The sequence below is a fragment of the Leptopilina boulardi genome, unplaced genomic scaffold (assembly GCF_019393585.1).
Source record: "Leptopilina boulardi isolate dan_hultmark-lab unplaced genomic scaffold, ZJU_Lbou_2.1 LbouV2_211, whole genome shotgun sequence".
NCBI lineage: Eukaryota > Metazoa > Arthropoda > Insecta > Hymenoptera > Figitidae > Leptopilina > Leptopilina boulardi.
Window position 1 is genome coordinate 1,229,192 of NW_026137765.1, and position 25,815 is coordinate 1,255,006.

Consider the following 25,815-nt stretch of genomic DNA (forward strand, 5'->3'; position numbering starts at 1 on the left):
TCCAAGTTTATATTTTAACTCATTGTTTTGAATTATCAAATAATTGTTTTAATGCATTAAATATTTGATGCGTGTACACTTTACAGTTTAAAATCACTTGACTGAGAAATTTAATAATAAAGATACAAATTATTATTATCGTAGAACTAGTGGTTTTCATGCTGAGTCAAGTAAACATTGCTGTAATTAATTCAACGTCTAGAGATAAACGAATTATCTCTTCTGAATTTTCCTAAAATTTTCCCAGAGGCCAAAATTAACCCAACTAGTGATGATGATGATACCTTTGTAAAACGCGAGAGCGCGCACGCTCAACGACTCTAAATGTTTGCTATCGCTTTCAATTGAGAGTTTTACCAACAGATCGTTTTCCCAAAAGCTTATACCTTTATCTAATATTATTACAGCAGGCTTACTCTGCGTTTAAGTTTTGCGTATAAATTATTGCGCGCAAGAATGGGGAGTGGTGCCTTGTGAAGGGTGGGGGGGGGGAGGTGGATTAAAATCTAAATCCCTTTTAAAAGCCTGTGTCTACTGGGAATTTATGCTTTTCGAACATTCTGGGCTTTAATTTGAGAATTAAATTGCAAACTCAATTTTAACATTTTGATCTATTTTGTCGTGTGTGTGATTTTTGAAATTTCTGACGACAAAAGAAAAAAAAATATATAAAACACTCATAGTTAAAAATTACCAAAAAAAAATTACATGGTAATATTATAAAATGATATTTTTTATATTAGAATAAATTTTAAAGAGAGAAGGCTAGACTTTGAAACTTTAAAAATAATGTAATTATTTTCTTTTTGTTAATTAATAAAAAAAAAATCAAAGCCATTAAAATTCAATTTTATTTTATCAAAATAAAATAAATAAAACCGCAGATATTTTTTTTAACGATGTAATAATATACGTTAAAATACTTTTGGTTTTTAATTAAAAAGGAAACAATTTTCACAAAACAATTTTTTAACTGAATGTCTATTTTTTCAAAAAATTATTGAATATATTTTTTAATGAATGTAATTTTCAGAGTGGAAAATAAAAAGACATATTAATTATAGTTTTTGAATTTTTATATTAAAATTCTTTTTTTGTGTCGAGAAAAAATACTTTTTGAAGGAAAATAATATTTTTTTTTAATGAAAATATAAGAAATACATTTTTCGTAACTGTATATAGTTTGTTCAACAGCTTGTCAGCAATAGACAAATTGGAAATTGAATTTTCAAATTGAATTTACAAATTGATAACACAACTATTCCGTCTCCCCTCATGGGAACAAGAGATCATTCGATGAATATTATTTCCCTTCTTATTGGGATAAAAATATCTTGAAGATATTTACCTATATATTTCTCCTTCTCTTTCTTTCTCTGTGTTTCATCGTGTACCGTATCGAATTGATTCTACGCACGAAACGCTTATATAAACTGGCACCGAGTGTTTTTCAAATTGGCTCCTGTCCAGAGACGTTCGCGCTACCATGCGGATTCGGAAATTGAAATTTTCATACAACGTTTGCCATCGTTGTTTCCAATGAAATAAAAGTGTGAATCAGACCAGGTGATAGCGACGGGTTTTCGAGACAAATTTTACGCGGCGGCCACACTTTTGCTCAATTTTTTTTTTTTTTATTTTTTTTTTATTCGCCTCCACCCGTTATCAAACGAAAATTGAAATCTGCTATACTGCTGATACCAGCAAATGTTGAGGAAATTGACCCCGTTTCGATATTATTCTCTATCGCACTTTATTAATATGTAATCCGAAAAGTATGTTTCGCAGTTTATTTCGTTTAAAACTGTGAAAAGTATTTTTGCATTATATTATGAAAAAGAGGGGGAGGGTTTTTTTTTCTTATTGGGGAAATTGTTTTATAATTTGTCACCAAATAAAGGGTACGATTTTTTTCAGAAATTTTGAAATTTTTAATTTTAAGATTTAATTTATAACTATAAAGTTCTTACTTATTTTGTCTTAGTGGTAAAAGTCAGTCTTAGTCAGACGTAAATTTTTGTTATTTTTATATCAGTAGTAAATTACACTATTTTTTTTATTATCAGTAGTGTACTTTTTTTATTTTGTACTTTTTTTATCAGTACCAAAAGCCAGTATTAGTGGGACTATAAATTTTGTATAAATTTTTGTATATTAATAGAAAAAGTCAGTTGTAGTCAAAATTTAATTAAAATGACTTTTAATAAAATACACCCTAGTTTCATTGAAGCATATAAAAAAACAAGAAAAAAAAATAATGTTAAATCATACATAATACGCGAATCGATGACACACAACCTACTTGGAAATAAACTGCCCTGACTTTCATTTACGGAAATAACCCCCGAGAAAAGTCCAGATAAAAAATTGTCTGTGAAAGGAAACATGTGTGGTATTTGTGTGTATCATATATCTCAAAGCTTATAGGAAGTTTACTCTTGTGTCGTATATATCGAGATCTGTTAGTGTTCCAACGTTATTTCTTCTCACTCTCATCTCATATAGGAGACACATATATAGAGGAAGTTGAAGCCCATCTTATGAAACGTATGCTTGTGCCGTTGCGCTATATACACACAGAGTGAAACTCAGCTAATACTGCCGTCAATAACCTTTACACCATCCCTTAAGGTTGTATCCGCCAAAGCTTTAATCGAATTGGCAACGCATACTGCGGTCCTCATTTTTTCTCATTCCCTCACTGTTTTTCTTTTTTTTTTTTTATTTTTTTTTTTGTTCCTATTTACTTTCTTTACATAAAATATTTTATTCCTTCGTGTTCAATCTTGGAAATATTTCTATCTGAAACTACCTTCTTTTTACTACTGATAAGAATATTATTAAAATGTTGCCAATCAGACTAAAATTTTCTTCTTACAGTACCAAATTTAGAGGTATTTTTTTAGCAGTACTAAAACTTTTTACAAAAATCACAAAACAAACATGGCGACTGAATAATCTTAAAAAAAACCTACAAATTGAACCTAAATTGCAGTAGACTAAGAATAATCACTTTTATTCCATTTTTTTGAATAGAATGTTTTCCTGGAAAATGAAAAAATCCCTTTCAAAGTAAAATAAAATTAATCAGCATGTCTCTATTACTTTTTTACCTTAAAACAACACTTAGTACGTTCAAAAAAAACCTACCAAATGCTCTTAAAAAAATTACAACGTCTGACAATAAATGACTTTTACTACTTCTGTATTAAAACTGTAGGAATTTTTATGCTACTAAGAAAATTATTAAATAAAATGTTGCTAGTCTGACTAAAATTGGTTTATACTACTTGTAACAAGAAATGACTGTTACTACTAGTATACCAAATGTATGAATTTGTATCGTTTCGAAAATATTATTTTATTTTATCTGTATGTAACTTTTTTTTACTACATAAAAATTATTTAATTTTTTTTGACTAAAACAAACACACTGAAAGAAAATTTAGTTCCTTTTAAATGTAATGTATTTTGTTTATTGATATAAACACTTACATAATTTATATACAAATTTAAAAAAAATAGATTTCCCTGCATAAAATAGTGTTGTCATAATACAATTTTATACAAATAGATTTTTCCAAATATATTTATCGTCCTAATAATCATATTTCGTTTCGATTATTATTATACAATTATTGTAACTTATACAAATGAATTTTTATAACTTCTTTAATAATAACAATTTTTACAAATATTTTTGTACATTCAATGAAAAAATTTTCACAATATTTATAAATAATATAAAATCGCTTCACATTTTTATCAAAGAGTAAAATAAAATTTAGTTATATTTATTATTTAATTAGATAAATTTAGATGAATTTTTCATTTATAATCTAAAGTAATACATTTTTTGCAGTGTGTATTTTTAATAATTTTTTAATAAATAAAGAAAATTTTAAGAATAAAAAAGATACTGAATATTTCAAATTAAATATATAACAATAAATTGTACAAAAACCAAAATTATCACCGCTTGTACAATATAACAATCGTTACGAAAAATTTTGTAACAAAATAATACCAACCCAAAATTAGGGTAAATAAAATTAATACGCGCCTCTATTACTCTATAGAATGTAAAAATTTTAACTAATTTGAATTAGTGACTCATGTTTTGTTTTACAATTAGCGAAAAATTTACTAATTCGATAGTAAAAAATTTTGTTTACGATTAATAAGTTACAGTAATACCCCGGACTTACGCGATAGGTGGGACCGAGCGAAGACCGTGTAAGTCGAATTCGCGTAAATCGGGGTTTCAGTTTTCATCAATAATTTAGAATTTAGAAGTAATATGTTTGATAAAATATCAAGCAATAAAACTATTTACATTTTTATGAAAAAAAACAACGTAAAAAACAACAATAAATTATTTATTAATTAATTACGAGTTAATTCGTGTGGCCATAAAAAAAACCGCGTATCTCCGAATTCGCGTAAAACGGCATAGCGTAAATCGGGGTTTTACTGTACATAATTACTAGTTACATACATAGTTGTATTTATTTTATTAATTCGATAGTAAACAAATTTTTTTACTCATTTTAACAATTTAAAATCAAAAATTGAGTATAACTATTTCAAATTAGTTAAATTTTTTTTACTAATATTAGAGTAACAGCGGTCTCTCTCTCTCTCTTTCTCTCTATTTAATTAAAATGAAAAACAACTATTACAATAAAAAAAATTTAACACACATAAAAAAATAATCTCTTTTTTCTTTAATCAGTCTCACAAATCTTGTTCCTGGGAAATTTTACAATTTAGGAACTGGGACAATAAAACGACTGTTTTGTCACTCATTCATATATATATATATATATCATATTCTCGCTGTATATCACTCGAGACGTATGTAACTTGATGAAGCCGTCCCTCACACATTACATATATCTCACTGCATATATCATCCCCCAATGGGAATTCACATACGAGAGATAATAATTTAGAATCAACTTTCAACCTTGGAGGCAGTTTCCTCATCGTATTGCACTGACGGTATCATTGGTGGTTTAAATCCATATTCCATTTTTGATTGTCGAAAACTTCCCTTACCAATTGGATGATGATATAATTCTTGTTTAACTTTTCTCAATGTTGTTATTGATGATGGTGATCGTGTTGCAATTGTCGAATGAAAATTTGACGCTTTACTTTGAAATCCATGTGGTTGCATTGGAACTGGACCAATGTAACCATCCATTTCTCCTTTTTCTTTTGTTGTTAGACGTTGTAATGTATGCCTTCGTCGATGACTTGGATTATTATTATTATTATTATAACCCGAATATGATGATTGTTGTATCAATGATGGTTGTGCAGCAAATGTAAAATGTGAAATAAATTGCTTTTTACCTGTGTTCATATTTTTTGTTATAAAATATGGTGTTTTTTGTTCTAAAAATCCAATGAATGGTTTTTGATAAAAAAGTGTTTGATATGGTTGTGTTAAATTGTAAACTTGATTTTTGATTATAGATAAACCATATAGAGGTAGGGAAGTTGCAGTTTGAGTTGAGTACAAGTTGTGGTTTTGAGGCTTCATTATCTGTTGGTAACTGACACCGTATTGCACTCCGTACGGCACATGAATTGGTACAGGCTTTTCTAGGTATTTAGTTACTTCCAATGGTATTTTACGCTCGACAATTTTCTCCATCTCAATTGGATAGGGTAATAATTTTTTTTCACCTGTTATATGTTTTTCAATTATTTTCTCAATAGTAAATGGTTGTGGTAATTTAATAATTTTTGATGATTGACGTTGATAATAATGGGATATTGGTTTATTTTTATCTTGAAAATTTGTATCAGATATTTCGGTTTTTGATTCAGACTGTAGACGTGGTACAGCAATCTGTTGCTGTCCATGATTAATATCGCTAGACGAGGATGAGGGTTTATTGTCATGTGATCGATAAGACTGAAAGGCAGGCTCGTCAACTTGTGATTCGGTACCAATGCGAATCGTATTCAGCATTGGACTGTCCAAATGATCTTTGGATTCAATGGATGCTTTCAAATCACGACTCTCCTGGAGTTTGGGATAAATATGATAATATCTTGGTCTTCCTATTGATTGGAAAATTGGTGCAGCTGCATTTTCATTAATTAGATAGATGTGAGATTTGTCATCTGGATAAATATTTGTTGTATCATCATTATTTTCATATGGTGGTGTATTGGTTGTGATATCGAAACGTTGTTTAGAATTTTGTAAATTCTCGCTATATTTTGGCACTGAATTATCGATGTGAATTACCTGCGAGAACATTTGTGGTGGATAATGTATTTCTTGAATTGGTGCATTGTGATAAATTTCAATGGACTTTTGTATTTCAATACCATCATTTTCTTTTGGGTTTTCTTTTATTTCCTCCTCGTTAAGATCAACTTTTTTCTCAACAATTGGCAAATTATTGTTTGTTGTTCGACTGATAAAATGTTCCTTACCAGCGTTAACTAATGAAACACCGGCTTGAATTGGATTTAGTACAATAGATGATATTGTATCGTAAGGCTTATTTGGAATTATTTCTGATGCTCGTAAAATTGGTGGCATTGGTGTACTGGAAGTGATATTATCTTCACATTCAAATGTCGTACTATATTCAAATGGTTTATGATGTGTAACTTCAGCCACTACAATTGGTTTGGAAAATCCATCATGTGTTTTGGAAATTTTATCATGAAATGTTGAATTTTTGTTTAATCCAAAAGTTTTAAATTGATTCATTTCAGTTGAGAGTAATGCATAATTTATTTGCTGTGGATTTGATAATCCAATATTTGATTCTCTATGTCGGGGATTTTCAGTGCTCGAGGAGTAAACTGTCTTTTGACTAGTTTCAATGGCATTACTGAAAGCGGGTAAGAGGCTTGAGTATTGATCTATTGCTGTTGTCATTATTGGACTGAGAGTAGTTGAGGGAAGAGTATTAAAATGTGGTTCCTCGTGATTTAAATCCATGTGTCCTGAGAAACCAACATTGTACAAATGAACACCGTGAATTTTACGATTTTTCTTTATCATTGGTTTTTGATAATGATTGCGTGCTATTGTTTCTTTTTGTGGTGATGATTTTTTTATTGAATGGGGAGAAATATTTTGTCGGCGTATGTCAACGCCGAGTCTTTGTCCAAAACTTCCGGCATTTTCAACGAACAATTGTTCATCGTTGATTTGAGATAATAAATCGTTCTTGTTGTCCCCGGCAGTAGTAGAAGCAGAATCACTGACATATGAGATGTCGGCAGGCGACATTTGGGCTGCTGTGACGGCACTTTGGACGATCACTGGTAATGTTGTGGAATGGCTGCTGCTGCTGCTTGTGAATCCATCTCCTGAGGGAATTCCATTCGACGAGATTACTTCGAAACTCTGTCGTTGTGGAAGATTTACGTAATTTATGTTACGAGACTCCTCCGAGATGTTTGACTCGAGTAAACTCTCTGGTTTGACATCCCTGTTGTCGCCCAGTATTGACTGATCGTGCTTTACGATTTGCAAAGTTTCGTCTTCTCCTTCCTTATGTAATGTGTATGGCTGAATGATCTGAACTGCTTGAACAGTTTGTCCTTCCTTTACAGTTCCCGATGTACCAATCTAAAAATAATTGTTGATAGTTTTTTTTTCTTTTTCATTTTTTTTTTAGCTTTTATATTTAAAGAATAAAGATTTTTTTCTCCACCTTGCCAGAGAACATTACTTTTTTTTTAAAGTTGTAGTTAGAAAAATACTAAAAGAGCTGCAAAATACTTACGACGTCGTCATCATTCTGTAGTCTCTTGAATGCCTCTTCTCCAATGGCAAGAAGCGCTGCTCCTGCAGTAGTGCTGCTGTGCTCGTTTGAAGACCTATACTTCACGAGCGGCTGGTAACCCAAGTCGTCAGCAAAATATTTGACGTCTGTGGAAAATTGGTCGGGATTATTCATGTTATACCGACCACTAGCCAATTTGTCATATCTTCCTTCGATTTTTCCCTGACTTTTGTCTTCTTCATTTCCAACATCGTAATTGTATTGATAATCCGGTGAATTCTGAAAAATTGACAATAATTATTAATATTATTATTTAACATTACAAATAACAAATAATTTCATAATTTGAAAATGAAAATAAAATGTTTTCGTAAGGTTTTATTACATATAAGTCGGAAATATGAAAATCTATAAAAAGACATTTGTTTTACGAGAATAATATATGAGTTGTGAAAATTTTGTGTTTACGGATAGAAAAGATGCTTTAAGGATATGAGAAAGTGTATCACACACTCGTGTGCGTGAATATAAGTCTCTTTGACATTGCTCTCGTTGCTTTACTCCATATAATTTACAGTGTATGTGTGTTATGTGTTAGCAAATGTAGGAAAATTGAGATCATAGTTCTCATATTACAATTTACATTTTTTAGAGTATATATATAAAGTCTAGAGTACCATGTGATTATATATATATATATATATATATATATATATATATATATACAGACTTGAATAATTCCAAGATTAAAAGAATGAGGAACATATTTATTTTTTAATTATATAAAACTGTTATAATTATTCTATTCACATTTATAATTATTTTCAATTCAGTATATAATTATTTTATTATCATCACCTTTTATAAACGATGTGTTATTATTTGTTACTTTGTAAGAAACATTTTTAAATTGGGTAATTTTCTGATTGAAAAAAAAGTATATTAGTCATCTTATTTCTCAAAAAAAAAAGGATGACTTCTTATAAAAATTTGTGTCAACTATTAATTAAATCGAAAAAACATTTCATTTGAAATATTAAATATTTCGAAACAAAAAAACACGAATATAAATAATTGAAGACGATGAAAGGAAGCCGATAATAATACAATAAATAATAATAATAATAATAATAATAATAACTATTGGTATAAAAGTGTGCATTGATCGATTTACATTTTATTAAAGAGAAAATATGAATTGAATATTGAATAAGATGAGCGTGGGGGGAGAAAAAAAAATATATATATATACGAGATTCAGTTTCAGAGACGTCTCTACAAACAATTGCAATTTTATCGAAATCGGTTTTCTATGGAATATGCTTATCGGAAAATAAACTTCCTAAATCCCATTGTGCTATATCATTGAAAGTCTCCAATGGGAACGCTATTAATGTTCCATGGACTAAGAAGACAGTAAGCCACCGTTAATAATATCTTATAAGTGCACTATTAATCCTCCTTCGGTGTGGCAATAAATCATAAACGTTGCGTCGGTTTCGAGGATCGGGTATGAGAAACTCGATCCCCCTCCATGATTCTCCTCCTGTTCCCGTAATAAACGTCTTGATAATAAAACTTTGTTGAAGTTGCAATAGATAAAAAAAAAGAAAAAAAAAAGTTTAGAGCGTAAATGACGCTTTACGTGTACCGTTTAACAAACAAGTTTTCTCAATCGATCGACCTTTCTGAATGAAAAATAGTTCCGTCTTCCTCATCTGCAAGTGAATCGACTATGTGACCTATATATTATTTTGTATCCGGTGTGTCAATTTTTAATCAATTTTTTTTTTTTTTTTTTTTGAAACCGTGTCAAGTTTATTTATATTACTGGTTCTCGAAATGAATTTTTATTTTATCTTCTATTGCAGACGCTTTAAAAATGCATATCGATGGCTATATATATATATATATATACAATATTTATATTTGCGAACTTTTTTTATATGACCTAATTTTTTTTTCATAATAATTTTACTATTTTTATGAACTCTGATTTGCAAATTTCTGCATCTGTTAATCTATAATTTCAAAAACTATTTGTCTATTTTTTACAAATATTTTTTTTCGAACACTTGGAAAAAAATTTTTGTTTATAACTACAAAATTTTTATTTAACGCTTTGTTTTCTAATTTTTATTTTTTCTTTCTATTTCAGAATTGAAGAGCAGAAAAAAAGATTGAAGCCATTACACGAATTAGTGATCGGTAAGTCAAGATTTTTTCTTTAATATTAAAATATCAAGAAAAAAAATCAGTTCTAAATAAATATTTAGCTAAATATTTGGTTTAAACAAAACAATTTCTAAAGTTTTTTTCTGTCAAAAATGTTTTCCTTATTGAGGAAATAAGAAAATGTTTAAAACGTATTTAATTAAAATTCTGAAGAGACAATAGTTACTAATTTTTAATGGTAAGAAAAAGCAATAAGAATATTACCTAAATATAAAATTTAACAAAAGAAAATTTGTTAAAAAAAAGGAAGTCCTTTTAATTAAATTACTAGCTCTTGGAGTTTTTTTTTTTTCTTTTTGGGTGTAGAAAAGAAAAAGTGCGTTTAATCAAAGAGCGAACTCGCAATCAAGAAATTGCTGTTCTTTGTACATGTTTTTGACTAGCAATCATGAAATTATAGAGGCGATTCTTTTATAAAAAAGATTATATATAAGAGTGTCGTTATTGGTTATTCTATATGTATAGTGACCGATTTGTAATTTTCTTACATTTACTCTTGTTTCCGTTACTTTATTGACTTGGGTCAGAGAATCAAGCTTCGATGCAATAAAAGCAAAAGCGAATTGTGAACATCAGAAAATAAAGGCGTGTGCTACGGCCAAGATGAGAGAAAGGTGTATTATAGTTATATGGGAGTATCGATGTTTTCTGTTGGATGATGCAGAAACTTATATATATATATAAAGAGAAAGAGAGAGAGAGAGAGAGAGAGAGAGAGAGAGAGAGAGAGAGAGAGAGAGAGAGAGAGAGAGAGAGAGAGAGAGAGAGAGAGAGAGAGAGAGAGAGAGAGAGAGAGAGAGAGAGAGAGAGAGAGAGAGAGAGAGAGAGAGAGAGAGAGAGAGAGAGAGAGAGAGAGAGAGAGAGAGAGAGAGAGAGAGAGAGAGAGAGAGAGAGAGAGAGAGAGAGAGAGAGAGAGAGAGAGAGAGAGAGAGAGAGAGAGAGAGAGAGAGAGAGAGAGAGAGAGAGAGAGAGAGAGAGAGAGAGAGAGAGAGAGAGAGAGAGAGAGAGAGAGAGAGAGAGAGAGAGAGAGAGAGAGAGAGAGAGAGAGAGAGAGAGAGAGAGAGAGAGAGAGAGAGAGAGAGAGAGAGAGGAGAGAGAGAGAGAGAGAGAGAGAGAGAGAGAGAGAGAGAGAGAGAGAGAGAGAGAGAGAGAGAGAGAGAGAGAGAGAGAGAGAGAGAGAGAGAGAGAGAGAGAGAGAGAGAGAGAGAGAGAGAGAGAGAGAGAGAGAGAGAGAGAGAGAGAGAGAGAGAGAGAGAGAGAGAGAGAGAGAGAGAGAGAGAGAGAGAGAGGACCAAGGAGAAATGTTCTGAAACTCTAAACGAAAGATAAAAAAAAAAGATGATGAAGAAGCAGAAGAAAGAGCAAAAAAAGAAGGAAAAAAATGAAGTGATGTAAGGATGCTGCCATCTTCAGCAGATGGATCTATAAAAGTTCTATTTGTTTATCTGACATCTTTAGGAACATATTTTTTTTTTTTGTCACATAGTAGTTGAATGAAAATCTCGAGATTTAATCTAGCGAGATTATAGTAATTGGATATCTTATCGTAATTTTAAAATCTACCTCTCTCTCCCTCTCTTCTATTCTAAAGTACACACTTAACAAGAAGCTATTTGATGATCAATTTCACAAAAAAAAAAAAAATGTAAAATAGATCATAAACTGTTTGATGACTTTAGTTACGAGTTTTTTTTTGTCATCTGATTTTCTTGTGTCGTATACTTTGTCGAGTTGGTCGAGGTTGCCAATTCGTAAATAAAATCAATATCTACTTTATATAATTTTCTAAAAGAATTCAATTACATTTGTTGTAAAATTTCGTGATTTTTAAATTCTTCCAAATTGTAATAGTAAAAAAATGAAGAGAAATTAAAATTAGTTTAGAATAAAAATAGAGAATATTTATTTGTATGTTTTGAATTTATATTTTAAAGTTTCAATTATTTAAGATCCTTTTTTTTCAATTTTTAAACCTTTTTTTTTTTTTTTTGTTCTACTTTCCTTAACATTTTGGATTAATTTTTAACAAATTGCGGTCAGTTTATAAAATTTTTATCAAATTTTCTGCACTAATTTCGACCCTTCTCCAACCCTAGGGGTAACAAAATTCAATAAATAAATTTCATTGCTCTTTTAACCTATGTAATTAAATTTCAGATTTTATTATTTTCAGTTGAAATATAAATTGATTCCTAAAGAATATACAAAATTTTTACCGGCATTAAAATTACCATAGGTGAAATATTATCAGATATATTTTATAAAAAAAAAAAAAAATAGAATATTCCACGTGCTATATTGGTCTTATATGTTAATTTTGGGTTTACTGTGTGACCTTAATTGCGAGTTATATTAAAATAGAGAAAGAGACATGAGAGCCCTCACTCCTCGTGCGAAATGCATACAGTTTTTACCTGTCTGTATAAAATGAATTATAGGACAGTTTCTCATTCTCAGATCTTCATTTATGAACTCTTCCATTACTGCATGGTTTCTTTTTCCTTTAAAGGGATAATAAAAAAAAAGTGCGAGAAATAAAGCGAATGGAAATATAAATTATTTCATACAAAATCTGTTCTAAAAGATTAAGTATAGGAAAATATTTTATCAATAAGAAAATTTAGTTTTTGGCTAGTTTTAAACCAAAGTTGAAAAATTAAGTGGTTTCCATTACAATATTAGGCAGATTAATAACTGAATTTAATAATTAATTTATAAATAATTATATGAATAATTATGTGAATAATTATGTAAATAATTATGTAAATAGTTATGTAAATAGTTATGTAAATAGTTATGTAAATAGTTATGTAAATAATTATGTTAATTATGCAAATAATTATGCAAATTATTATGTAAATATTTATAAAATCTAGTTTGTGTTTCTAATTTGAAAAAATTTCTTCCACCCCAAGGGGGATTGAACCCAAACCACGATGCACGAAAATCAATGACTTTATCCATTGAGCTAGCGACGATTTGAATAGTAAAATGTTCATTTATTTATTATTCATAAGTTTTTGTCATTCATTGCTGTTAATCATTTATTTAAATCCACAGACAATTAATTTTCAATACTATACTAAACTGATTATATACAAGAAAGACATATATTATTCATTTGTCAGAAATACGACAGTTATAATAAAGGTAATTAAAATATTTAATTCAAATAAGATGGACATGAATATAAATGATAGTTGATGAAGAAAAAGCCGATAATCGTGCAGATAAATAAATAAATTAAGTAGTAAATTTTATCAAGAATTTTGAAATGAAAAATAAATTATTAATGATTTATAAGGAATATTGAAAGAAATTAAATAGAAATTAAAAAAAGAGAATCGCCGGAAGATGTTGTGGTCCAAAGAGCATAAAAGTAATTTAATTTATTCTTGCAAAGAATTAAGGACTTAGATTTTGTCTCTCTTGGGATGTATATATATATATATATATATGAAGGAAAGGTGCGATACAAGTCACTTGGTACACGGTGTACACACACACTAACGCCCTCGACCTTCGGGCATAGAAATCTTTAACCCAGATCTACTTGCTCCAGAATCGTTCAAGCTTCCTATCTACCACGTGAAAAGACGTCGCCGGCATGTACAGAGGAGACGAACGAAAGAGATACATCAAGTATCACGCGAAAGAACATATATCTATACACTGCACGGTGAATGTTGTATTTTTGCAAGAGAAAGAGAGAGACAGAGAGAGAGCATTTCACTTGCTCGTTTGCTGCCGCACCAATGTCGAAACATTTGAGCAAAAAGAGAGAGAGAGAGAGAAAACTTCTCTTTTCTTGTTGGGTGCGGCGCGAGAAAGAAGAAACCTGTCCCCCGTAGGCTCAGTGGTTCTCACAAGTGAAGAGGCGTCAATTCGCCAAGTGTTATCTAAATATATACACGCGATGTATTAAAAAAAAAAAAATAAAAAGTCTCTTTGATCTTTTTTTTTCAGGAAAAGAAATTTAAAATGCTTTCATGCACCTTGATGATTATTTAAATCAGCTGCGGATGATAATATCGACCCGTGAGTTGAAACTCTCTATTCAGGACTGAAATAGATTCCAAGGGTCTTAGAATAACCCTAAAATTATACATGTGGGGATATATTAACATATTGTGTCTTTACATAAATTAAATCACTAACAATTAATACCTCACTTCTCAGGATTATAAATATGTGATACAATTTTAATTTATTATCAAAATAATAGAAAACTAAATTTTTAGTTGAAGCAACTAAATTGTGTATAGAGATAACCAAATTTTTTAATACAATTAATCAAAAATTTCACTGAATCAAATTCTTTCCTCAATTGAAAAAATTATTTAAAAAAAAAAAATTAATATGTACTAATTTATATTTTTTATAAATTATAATTTTTATTTAAATTTTGTTTTCTGATTTTAAGAAATGTATTGTTTTTTATTGTTTCAGACTTGAAGAAAATGAAGAAGGATGAGGTGATCGGTAAGTCTGAGATTTTTTTTTTCATAAAATTAAAATAAAATTTTTTTTTAATATTTTGACAAAATTTCGATTTACTGAAACGACAGCTATATATAGGCGAGGTGACAATCTATACACAAAGAGATTCGCGAGCTTGTTAATATGCAAATTTTCTCCAAGCATCTCGAGTCATGCAAATTAAATACTCCTTAACGCAAAGTAGACGAGGTCTACACAAAAAAGAAACTATCCGTTTTTTAAGACAATGCGCATTTATCATATTTTTTGTATATAAAATACAGTTGGGACAAAAAAAATTATATTTTTAAATAATAATTTTGAAAACAAAAACAGTTAAAAATATTTAATTAAGAGAAGAAATATAATTTTTTTATTCCAATATAAAAACTATTTACTTTAAGAAAAATGAAATTTCTTTCTCGTTAACATTCACTTAGTCGCATACTAAAAAAAAAAAAAAAAAAACACACAAACATCTTCAATAATTTAAATTATTCCCACAACTATAAAAAAGGAAACCCAAACGAAAAAGCGCAAAAACATTTGTGAAAATTTAATTAAAAAAAAGCTCACTTCATTTTATATTCAGTCAGAACTATTTTCAGATCCTGGAAGATTGGAATTTTCTTAGATATAATAGAAAGAGAAAGAGAAAAAGAGATGGTTCCAAATCACCCTTTCGAATAACATTATACACATTTTACACTATATGAATGTATTCTTTGACTTAATTAAAAAAAAAAAAAATAGAGAGAGAGAGAAAAGGTGATAATTTCCACGTGAATAAAATATGTGCATGTATATCGTATATATATATATATATATATATATAGAGAGAGTTACACTTTGTAATAGATACCGAAGAAAATAGCATTGCAGCATATTTGGGAAGTTCGCTATATAGAGAAATGTCGGTGAACTGCGGTAAGGCTTCGAGTTAATTGAAATGGAAAATTTAATTAAAACCGGGATATCAAGGATTTGCATTCTGCCACTGTAAGTGGGTTGGATATGCATGTGCACATTTTTCTCTTCTGCAGTCGTTCTCGCCGTTTCTATACTTTTCACAAAAGAATATCCACCACCGAAAACTATTACACACTTCGTTATATATAAAACCATATTTCGAAGAAAATATATTAATAATTTACGAGATAACTTTTCCCATAAAAAAAAAAAATTGGTCCATGGTTTTTTTTTTTTTTTTTTAATTAATTCTTTACAGAACAAATTGTTCCGAAATGTTTTTTTACACTGAAAAAAAATATTTATTCGATTTTAATAATTGATTAGTTTATTGTCAAATAAATATTTACTTGAAACAAATAATTTTTATTTGAATTAAATAAAATATATATGAACCAATAATTTCTGTGTTTGAAACAAATATAATTTAAATGACTCAAAAAAAAAAAATAAAAATTATTATTTAGTAATAATTATTATTTAATTTGATATTTATTAATTTAATTTTTATTCTATACAAATAAATATTTTTTTGACAATGATCATAAGTAATTATTCGAATTAAATAATTTTTTTGTTTTCAGTGTATCAAACAACAAAAATATTTCTCAACTTTATATTATAAATGAAAATTCAGTACAAATATTGATATATTCATTTTCCTTACAAAGAAAATTAATTATCAAGTGACAATGCTCATCACTTGATGTGTGATCGATACACGTGTTTGAAATTCATACCTTGTCGTTGCCCGGTTGTTTAATGTAGCCAGGAGGCCGGGTAGCTATTGAAGTTGCCACCAATGTGATTACAGCAACCTGTAATCAAATTCAAACAGTTCCCTATAAGCATTAATTGATTTCATATGTATATATAGAAAATTATCAAATAGACATTTTCAATTAAAAAAAAAAAATTTAGATACAAAAAAAAATATTTAAAAAATCAATTTTTTTTTAAAATTAACTGCTAAACAATTCTTAATAATAATAATAAAAATAATAGTAATAATAATAAAAATAATAATAATAATAATAATAATAATAAAATTTTATAATAATTATTATTGTATACGAAAGAAAAAAACTTGAGAATTTAATTATCGACAATTTTTACTAAATTGCAGATTTTTGAAAATTTCTTATTACGAACTAATCGAGATAAATATAAAGAGCTGAATATATTAAACGTAGTCGATGAAAGCTGCTGTGGCGCTTTATAGTTTCCAATTTGAATTTGCGCATGATAAGCAAGAAGAATATAAACAGCTTATACTTTCAATCCTCTATTACCTTCTCTAAGCTTTTGCAACTTACACTTCAGATAAGGTCTTTGAAAAACTTAAAACTGCTTTCTTCCAATCACGATAAAAATCTACTCTTTTTGTTGATACGCGACTCGGAAGTATGTAATTATCGAAAATTGTTCATATAATATTTTCTAAATCTTTATAATTAGTTTCTAGTAAATTAATTACTAATTGTCTATAGGTTTTTTTTTTAAAAGTAATAATAAAACAAAAAATATATTTAAAAAATTATTAACAATTACAGTAATTATTGTTATTAATTAATTATATTTAATTATAATTAATAAAATTGTTTAATATTATCAATAATTATATAAATTAGTTAATTAGTTAACAGTATTAGTTAGTAATTTTTAATTTTTTTTGCAACCAATTTTTTTTTTTTTTTGGAGAGAACATTTCTATAGCTTCATAAAATTTAATTATACTTTTATTGTCCATCTAATTTTAATACTATTATGCGAAAAAAAAAACGATTGACCAAAATTTATATAGACTTTGAAAGTAAGAGCACAGAAGAAAAAAGAGGTAGGGAAAAAAAGAACCCTCCGGTCCGTAACTAACTTTCCTCCTTCTTTCAAGCGTCTCTTTTCCTCTGGGCAAATAAAAAATACAAATTACAGTGTGTAAAACAAAATTAAATTAATTATGCGTGCTTATATTTTTTTTCTCAACAAAAAAGAAAGAAAGAAAGTATAATTTCTTTTTTTGTTCTTAAAATCCAGAGACGGAAAATTGAATTATAATAAAATTATATTAAATTATATAATTATATATAAATATAATTTTAATGAAAAATTAATTAAAAATTTCAATAAACAATTTAAAAATAATAAAATTTTAATTTCTAACGTAAATTATAAATATGTAACTAAAATTCACTAAAAAAAAAAAAACAAAAAAACATTTATCTAAACAAGGAAAAGTTATAATTATTTTCAAAATCGATTACTTTTATTATAGAACATAATTTTTAATTTTACTAAAAGAAAAAAGAACAGTTTTGCATAAGCGTTGCGTGTAACAATTTTCCTGATAAATACATAATAATTACAAACCTCAATTTAAAAATTAATGTAAAACAAATTAATTCTAAAATTACGAGAAAAAAAAAATTATAAATTAAATTTTATCAATATTTCCGATTCTCCATTAAAATTTCACTTTTCTCTTAATATGGAAAAAGTTTTTGTAAAACTTTTCAACTTTTCATTCAATGAAGGAAAAAAAATTTGTTTGCCAAGTTTTTGATTTATTTAAAATTAAATTTAATCAGCTTTGAACAAGAAAGATAATATATATATATATATATATATATATATATATATATATATATATATGATAGGAGAGAAAATAACCCAATCAAAAATTTACTAATGGCGCAGTACTGGCGCAGAATTGACAAGTGATGGCGCAGTCTAGGCACCCAGTATTGGCACCAGAGTTGGCGTAACTTTGGGATAATAACATTTTACCAGTATTGGCTGCGAGAGTTGGCACCAGTACTGGTACTGGTTCAGTACTGGCTGAGTACTGGCAGTTTTGTAATTTATTGTATACGAAAAGAAAGCTTTAACTGTAACAGAGATAAGTTTCTAAAACTTTTTGTAAACTAGTATTAATCAAAAAGAAAATCTATTTAAACCAGTACTGGCTCAATATCGGCTCGGTACTGGTTTGCCAGTACTGGAAAAGTGGTACTACACCAGTACTGATACAATGAAAATATCAGTACTGGTTCAGTACAGACTGCCCAGCTTCGGCAGCCAATACTGAACCAGTACTGCGCCAGTTGTTAACTCTGGTATAATACTGAAATTTTTGGTTGGGAATGTTTTTGATTAACAAAACTGTAACATGAGAAACCCTAAAGGTTGAGTTTGTAATCGCCACCGACACCATATCTATGATATCAAAGAAGCGTTGGTTTGTGGAGAGAGAGAGAGAGAGAGAGAGAGAGAGAGAGAGAAAGCCGACCAACAAGGAAATTGAGATTCGCCGGGAATTTGGGAGTACAACCGCGATTTGCATAGCGACCCTTTCCTCCTTCTTCCTTGCATATAGCCATAATCTCGTCGAGGTTTTGCTTTGTGGCAGTGGGCACGTACATTGGATATAATATTAGGCTCTCTCTCTCTCTTTCTCTCTCCTTAGCTATCCGCGTTTCTGAATCGCGCACTGTTATGGAAATTTCGAAGGGATATTCTTTTGGTATAGGATCGCTCCTTGGAAAATCTCCGAAGAAGCGAAGGCACAACCCAAGTATTCCATCGCTCGAAATTCTGTATATATTTCCTTGAATAATGTAAAAGTCACTGTGTGTGTGTGTATATGCTTTCCTTCAACTTCTATTCTCAATGATATTTATTTTTCCTAAAAAGCATCAGTATGTCAAAAAAAAAAATTGCATTCGTTATTATATCTTTAAATTTAAAAAAAAAAATTAACCATTTGCTTCAATTGAATTTTTTTTTAAATTAAATTTTTCTTTCCAAGAATTTTATTTTTTTTCTCGATCATTATTTAACAGAATTCTGCTAAATAAAAATTATACTAAGTGGAAAAGTACTACTAAGTATAATAAAAATCAATTGTTATATTTTTCATTTATATAGAATTTCATTAGATTTAATTTTTATTGAGCTGAATTTCAAATTATTATTTCGCAGAATTTTCATTAAACTTTTTTCTATATTACATACCTATACAGAATTTAGACGAAAAATTCACTTTTAATTATAAATTCAGTAGTATGAAAAATCGTTTATATTGAAATTTTATAAAATAATAATTCGAATAAATGAAAATTCTATGCAATAAAATTCTGCTTAATAAAAATTCATGAAATGGCTAGTATGTTAAATACGAACAAATAAAATTCGGCAAAATAAAAAATTTTATCAAATGAAATTCTAATGAAAATTCTAACAAATTGATTTTTAGAACTTATTCATGCGTTCTTGAAATTATCAAAAGTTTGATAAATAAAAAATTTTGGTGAATTTAAATTTTGGCTAAATAAACATTCTTTTAAGCATTATTTTGGTTAAATATATATTTTGAGAAAAGAAAATTCGGTTAAATAAAGAACAGATTCAATAGAAAATTCTTTTACATGTCAACACTAACAAAAAAAAAAAGATTTGGCTAAATAGGTTTAAAATAAAAGTCAATTAAATGTAAATTTTTTAAAAGTAAAAATTTGGCTAAATATAAATATTTGGTGAAATGGAAAATTTGTAATATTTATTTTGTTACATGAAAATTTGGTTAAATATTTATTTTGAGAAATGAAAATTTTGGTTAAATAAAAATCAGATTAAATATTGATAATTCTGTTGTAGGAAAATTCTGCTAAATATATCAATTCAGTTAAATATTTCGTTAACAAAAATTTAATAACTCGAGATTTTTATTTTAAATAATTGCTTTCTTTATGATGATTTACTTTTTATCCTGATACATGTTTTAATATAATTTTTCACTTTTATCTATTTACAAGCATTAGATGAGTTATTAGGTAAAAATATTTAACAAAAAATTATATATATTTAAAACGATAATTATCCAGGAAGTTAATATACACTTCTTCAGGTGTTTCTTTGTTTTTTTTTTTAAACTATAATTTCCATTACTACTTTATGGTACTCAAATAACCATAATTTATCCAATTATATTGCATCTTTAAAGTTCAAGTTTCACGCAATTTTTAGTGAAAGTAATATATACTTATCGTTTCACTTTCATTAAAAGTTTTCGAATTTTTCTTACTCCACTTTTTCCCACGCGGCTATATACGCTTCTAGTTAATAAATTAATAATTACGAACAGCAATAACACATTTGATAATTATTTTCGCCTTTTATTAGCTATGTCTTTAATTGAATCTTATAAACCTACTTTTCTCTCTCTCTCTCTCTGTTTTTAAAAAAGGAAAATTTTATCTTCCTATATAAAAATGCAACTTGAATAATTATATTTCTCTAATTAGAAGTTATATCGTTTTATCAACTATTTTATAATATATTGGAGAATAAAATTTTATTTTAATTGAGTAAACAATTTTATTTGGTTTGAGTAAAAAAAAAATGAGAAAGGGAAAAAAAAGTTTTGAAGAATCTCACAAGAATTTTGATTTGAAAATTATTTTCCCAGATGAAACGATAGATTTTCGATATATATTTCTTCTTTTTTTATAACAGGATATATAAGAGTGGATTGCTGTGTGAATAATTGACGTTTTGAAACTAAAAAAAAAAAAAAAAAAAGGGAGGGAAAAAAAATCAACCTGAGAGAAGTCAATTCGATATAGGAACAAGATATACCTTCGGCAAAAATAAGGAGAAAAATCTCTTGGGTAGGGCGATTGGGAAATGTAATCAATCTCAGTTTATTTTGTGGTGCCAAGTCCTCTTACGGGAGCCTCAAGTTACATTTCATTTATACTGTTATAGATCACTCTTACTGATTACAAATCGACATTAGTCCAAGGGGCTCTCTTCTCAATTCCTTGGGACGCGATCGACATTATATAGATACTGGACCAATAAATACTTGATAGAGAGTTTCCAACACACACACACTGATAACGTTTATTTCCCTTTACGACGCGTTCGAGTTGCCATTAAATCCAGATGTACAGTCATAATTTCCCCCTTCTTCATATCCCTTTTGTACTTGAACTGATTTTTCTGAACAAATCGACAAGAAAAACCCGCTTATAATAGTTTCGAAAAATGGATATCAATTTTTTAAAATTACAATTTTATACAACTGTCATTATTTAAGGCAAACGTTCGTTTCAGAACAAGGAAAAATAGATCTACTTCTTTATTATTTTTTTCTCATTTTACATATCAAAAAATAATATTTTAACTAAAAAAGATAATTTTTATTTTTAAATTATTATTTATTATTTTTTCATTGTAATTTCTTGACTGTGCCCCAATTATGTAAATTTAATTTAATAACAATAAATAATAATTTAATAAAAAAAAAAAATAATTTAAGAAGAAAAATTTTTCCTTTTAGTTAAAAATCATGATTTTGAATTGTTACAATTTTTATTTTAATTGATTTTTATTGTTTTGAGACAGCTTTGCAAATAAATCAATTGCTTTTAAATATAGTTCGACGTTTATAAAGTGGATTAGGTTGAACAATTGATATTAATTAGCAAACTTAATTAAATTTGCTTCAAGTGAGTAATATAATTAAATGGATACAATCAGTAAAGTGCGTCGATTATGAAAACATAGTGAAACCGCAAATTGATCCCTTCAAATCTTTGGTTATAGGTTCCAAAACAATTACTTTAATTACTTTGTATATAGTTGGGCAGGAAAATGGGGATTCTGTGACACGATCAAATTCACTCTAATCATTGGAAGTTTCCCTTCCCTTTTGTTTCGTGAAACTGTAATTTGTAATTTAATCAAAGGGTTCTATATAAACTTATGTAGTCACACCTCTACAGTTCAATTTGATCTTACATTCAATTACGATAAAAATTAGACATTTTTATTTGATTTCCCTTGATTTAATTTTATATTTAAAATAACAATTTTTAGTTTAAAATAAATTTTTAGCTAAACATGAATTTACAAATATAAACACAATTTTTATTTATAATTTTTTTCATGTTCAGTCGCATTTCCATTCGGTTAAATAAGAAAATTCTATTAAATAAAAATTCAGTTGGATATAAAGTTTGCTTAATGAAATTTTGGTAAAATAAAAATTAAATGAAAATCCGGTTAAATAGAAAATTCTATTAAATTGAAATTCAATTAAATATAAAGTTTGTTAAATAAAATTTCGGTGAAATAGAAAATTTTGTTACATGAAAATTTTGCTAAATAAAAATTTGGCTAAATAGGCACTATATTTTGAAATAAGCGGCAGTTAAATGTAAATTTTTTTAAAATGAAAATTCAGCTAATTATTGGGTTAAATGAAAAATTTGAATGTATGAAAATTTGGTTAAATATATCAATTTTTTTTTTCATTTGAGAAATGAAAATTCGGTTAATTAAAATAATTAACTAATGATTTTTAAAAAATATTGATCCATTTTCTCATATTTCTCAATAGATTCTAAAAAATTACATCCGTGAAGTTCACAACGTTTTTATGATCAACGATTGAGAAGAGAAAATATTTTTCTATGCAAAATTATTTATTTATTTATCCAAAAAAAAATTTTTTGCAACATTTCTTGATCAATAATTAAAAAAAAAAATTGTAAGCAAAAAATTAGTTATTATTTTTTAAGTGAAAAATATTTTTTTCTTTCAATCGTTGATCATAAACCAAAACTTCAAACAATGTAAAAAATTTTTATTTATTCCTAGAAAATGACTTCAAATAATAAAAAATTTAATTTAAAACTCTCACTAAAATTGAAAATAATTTCTAAATTGTGAAATGAAAATAAATCGAAGTTCACGTGTACTTATCGGAAATTTAGCTTTAGCTGCATCAAGAGTTAGAGTGCCTCTTTGCAGATGAAAAGAATATTATCTATATATAAAAAGAACAATTTGAAAGTGTCAATTCAATGGAACATTGAGTTAATTTCTTTGATTACTTTTTTTTCATTACCTGTCATTTTAAAGAAAAGAAGCACTTGGCTTTTTTTTCAATTTCTTTTTTTTTATAACACTATCATGCTAACAAAGTGAAAATCAAAACCACGAATAATCCACGAGAAGTGTGTATATATATATATATATATATATATATATATATATATATATATATATACAATATATCTGCGGTGTTGATGGGAAACGCGAGCCTTTCTTTCGATGGGTTAGGAAAGTCAGAATGTTTCTGATTCCTGACATACTTTCCGTGTTGTGTGCTTGATTCACGAGCGTTGTAACGCTTCATTTTATATTAATATTATTTAAGAGTCTATTGAAAATGCTTTATAATATATAAAAGAAAGTGATCATTATTATATTATTATATCGATATATTGTGATGCTGAAGTTTTGCGGTAAAATAGTGCACGCGAAATACTATTATACTAACCGCAATATTCGAGATGGAAAGTTCACGCAATTTAAGCGAGAGTGATGTTAGATAATTTTTTTCTTAAAAAAAAAAAGAAGAATACAGATATATACATAATTGGTATATCAATTATTTTTAATATTTCAATTTCTGTAAATGGGAGCAAAATCTCTTTTATTCGCGAAATCAATTATATTGAGACTTGAAACAATTTTTCAATAGAAACTATTTATGTGACTATTAAATGAAAATTGTCAGAAGGTGGAAATTATATACACCACAAAATTTTAATACCACAATTTCAAGGATAATTGAAATAATTCATGATTTTTGATGATCGCAATTATAACAAATTACTACCTTTAATTTTTTTGTTTCTTACTTTTTTTTTCTTTTTTTTTTTTGTTTTGAAAAAAATTATTATTATTTTTTATGAAAAAAAATGCATCTTTTGTGTGTTCACTTCCGCTTTTCCATGTTGGCTATAAACTGGGTCTGGCGGATTGGTCACCCAGAAGAGATTCTTGCCCATGATCTTCATTTTACAAATCGGGATATTGCGATCAGAGAGATAGAGAGAGAGAGAGAGAAAAAAAGAGAGAGATAGAGAGAGAGAGATGAGAAGGACTTTCTCCATTGGGCTGAATATATGTTCCTTGCTAGTCGAAAGATGAAGCTTGTTTGCCAATGGCAGAAGAAAATAATCGAAGAAAACGAGGTTTATCTAGTCGAACAAGTTCGATATAGAAAAAGAATGAGAAAATTGCTTCTAGCACAAAGTTACTCGAGTAAAACATATACGTATACTAGAATCATCTATGTTTTCAAAAAAAAAAAAAAAAAAAAAAAGGAGGAGGGAAAATCCCATTTCAAGTAGATCAATCACAATAATTTAATTACTTCCGTTAATGGCATTTTAATTTTACATTAATTATTATTAATTAATTCGGTGCGCGCATTTTATAAATATTTTATTGAAATTAATACTATATTTATTATTTAACTACTATAGGGATTATTATTTAATTTATTACTGAATTCTTATTTATTATTTTCATTAATTATTATTTATTACTATTATTATTACTATTATTGTTACTATTATTATTACTATTATTATTATTTATTATTTTTATTATTATTAAAAAAATTATTATTTGGAATTTATAAAAAAATTCTTATTTATAATGTAAATATTTTTATAAAATAGCTTCATAAAATTTTCCAAAATTGTTTTATTTATTTAAATTTATAGAAATTTTATTAAAAAATTTGATTTTACAAAGTTGCAAAATTTAATTTAATTTTGAAAAATTGTTAACAAAATATAGATAGTACATAAATTTAAATCATTAGATAAAGATTTTAATGGTAATTGTTTTTTTTTCACAAAATTTGATTGTCGGGAACTTTTTCCATACATCCCCACCGCCTTTTTTGAAAAAAACCAGTATTTACTCTTTTCATATTACGGATCGGTATATAACAAAAAAGTTTTTCACCGCATGGACATATAAAATATGCAGGACTCAAAAAAAAAAAAAATAAAAAAAAAACGAGACATGAAATCCGTAAATGGAAAATCGAGCCACTGAAAGCGTGTAAGCATTTAAAACGACAACGTTATATATATATACAATTTAATGGAGTGAAAATTCAAATCCAATAGTGTACTTAAAAACCGAATTTTTTTTTTTTTGGTTTGTTATATATAACAAACTGATGTGTGAATACTATATTATAATAATAATTATTATAATTATTATTGTTATTATTATTATTATTATTATTTTTAATATTATTATTATTTTTTTTGTAAGAAACTCACAGAGTGGAGTAGCATATCTTCCGCCTTAATGCATGAACGATTCTCACTTGTGATACGTTTAACAGGCACAGAAGACGTATGACCTCGGTACCTCTCGCGATCTTGTTGAGAAACAGAAGATTGTATATATTGAGAGTGAGTGAGAGAGCGAAAGAGAGATATGTGCACTTCTAAGTTTCCTTGCGAATATATAGAAGGAAGTCCTC

At 27.5% G+C, this 25,815-nt stretch overlaps 1 protein-coding gene across 1 annotated transcript; it reads right to left on the reverse strand.

Moving 5' to 3' along the window:
- Positions 1-3,833: 3,833 nt before the first annotated feature.
- On the reverse strand, positions 3,834-25,815 carry LOC127278775 (uncharacterized). The gene is made up of 4 exons (XM_051300641.1): positions 25,610-25,815; positions 16,193-16,270; positions 7,770-8,048; positions 3,834-7,612 (listed from the first exon to the last, which is right to left on the reverse strand). The coding sequence occupies exons 1-4, from the start codon at positions 25,622-25,624 to the stop codon at positions 4,958-4,960; spliced, it is 3,027 nt and encodes a 1,008-aa protein (XP_051156598.1). The 5' UTR covers positions 25,625-25,815; the 3' UTR covers positions 3,834-4,957.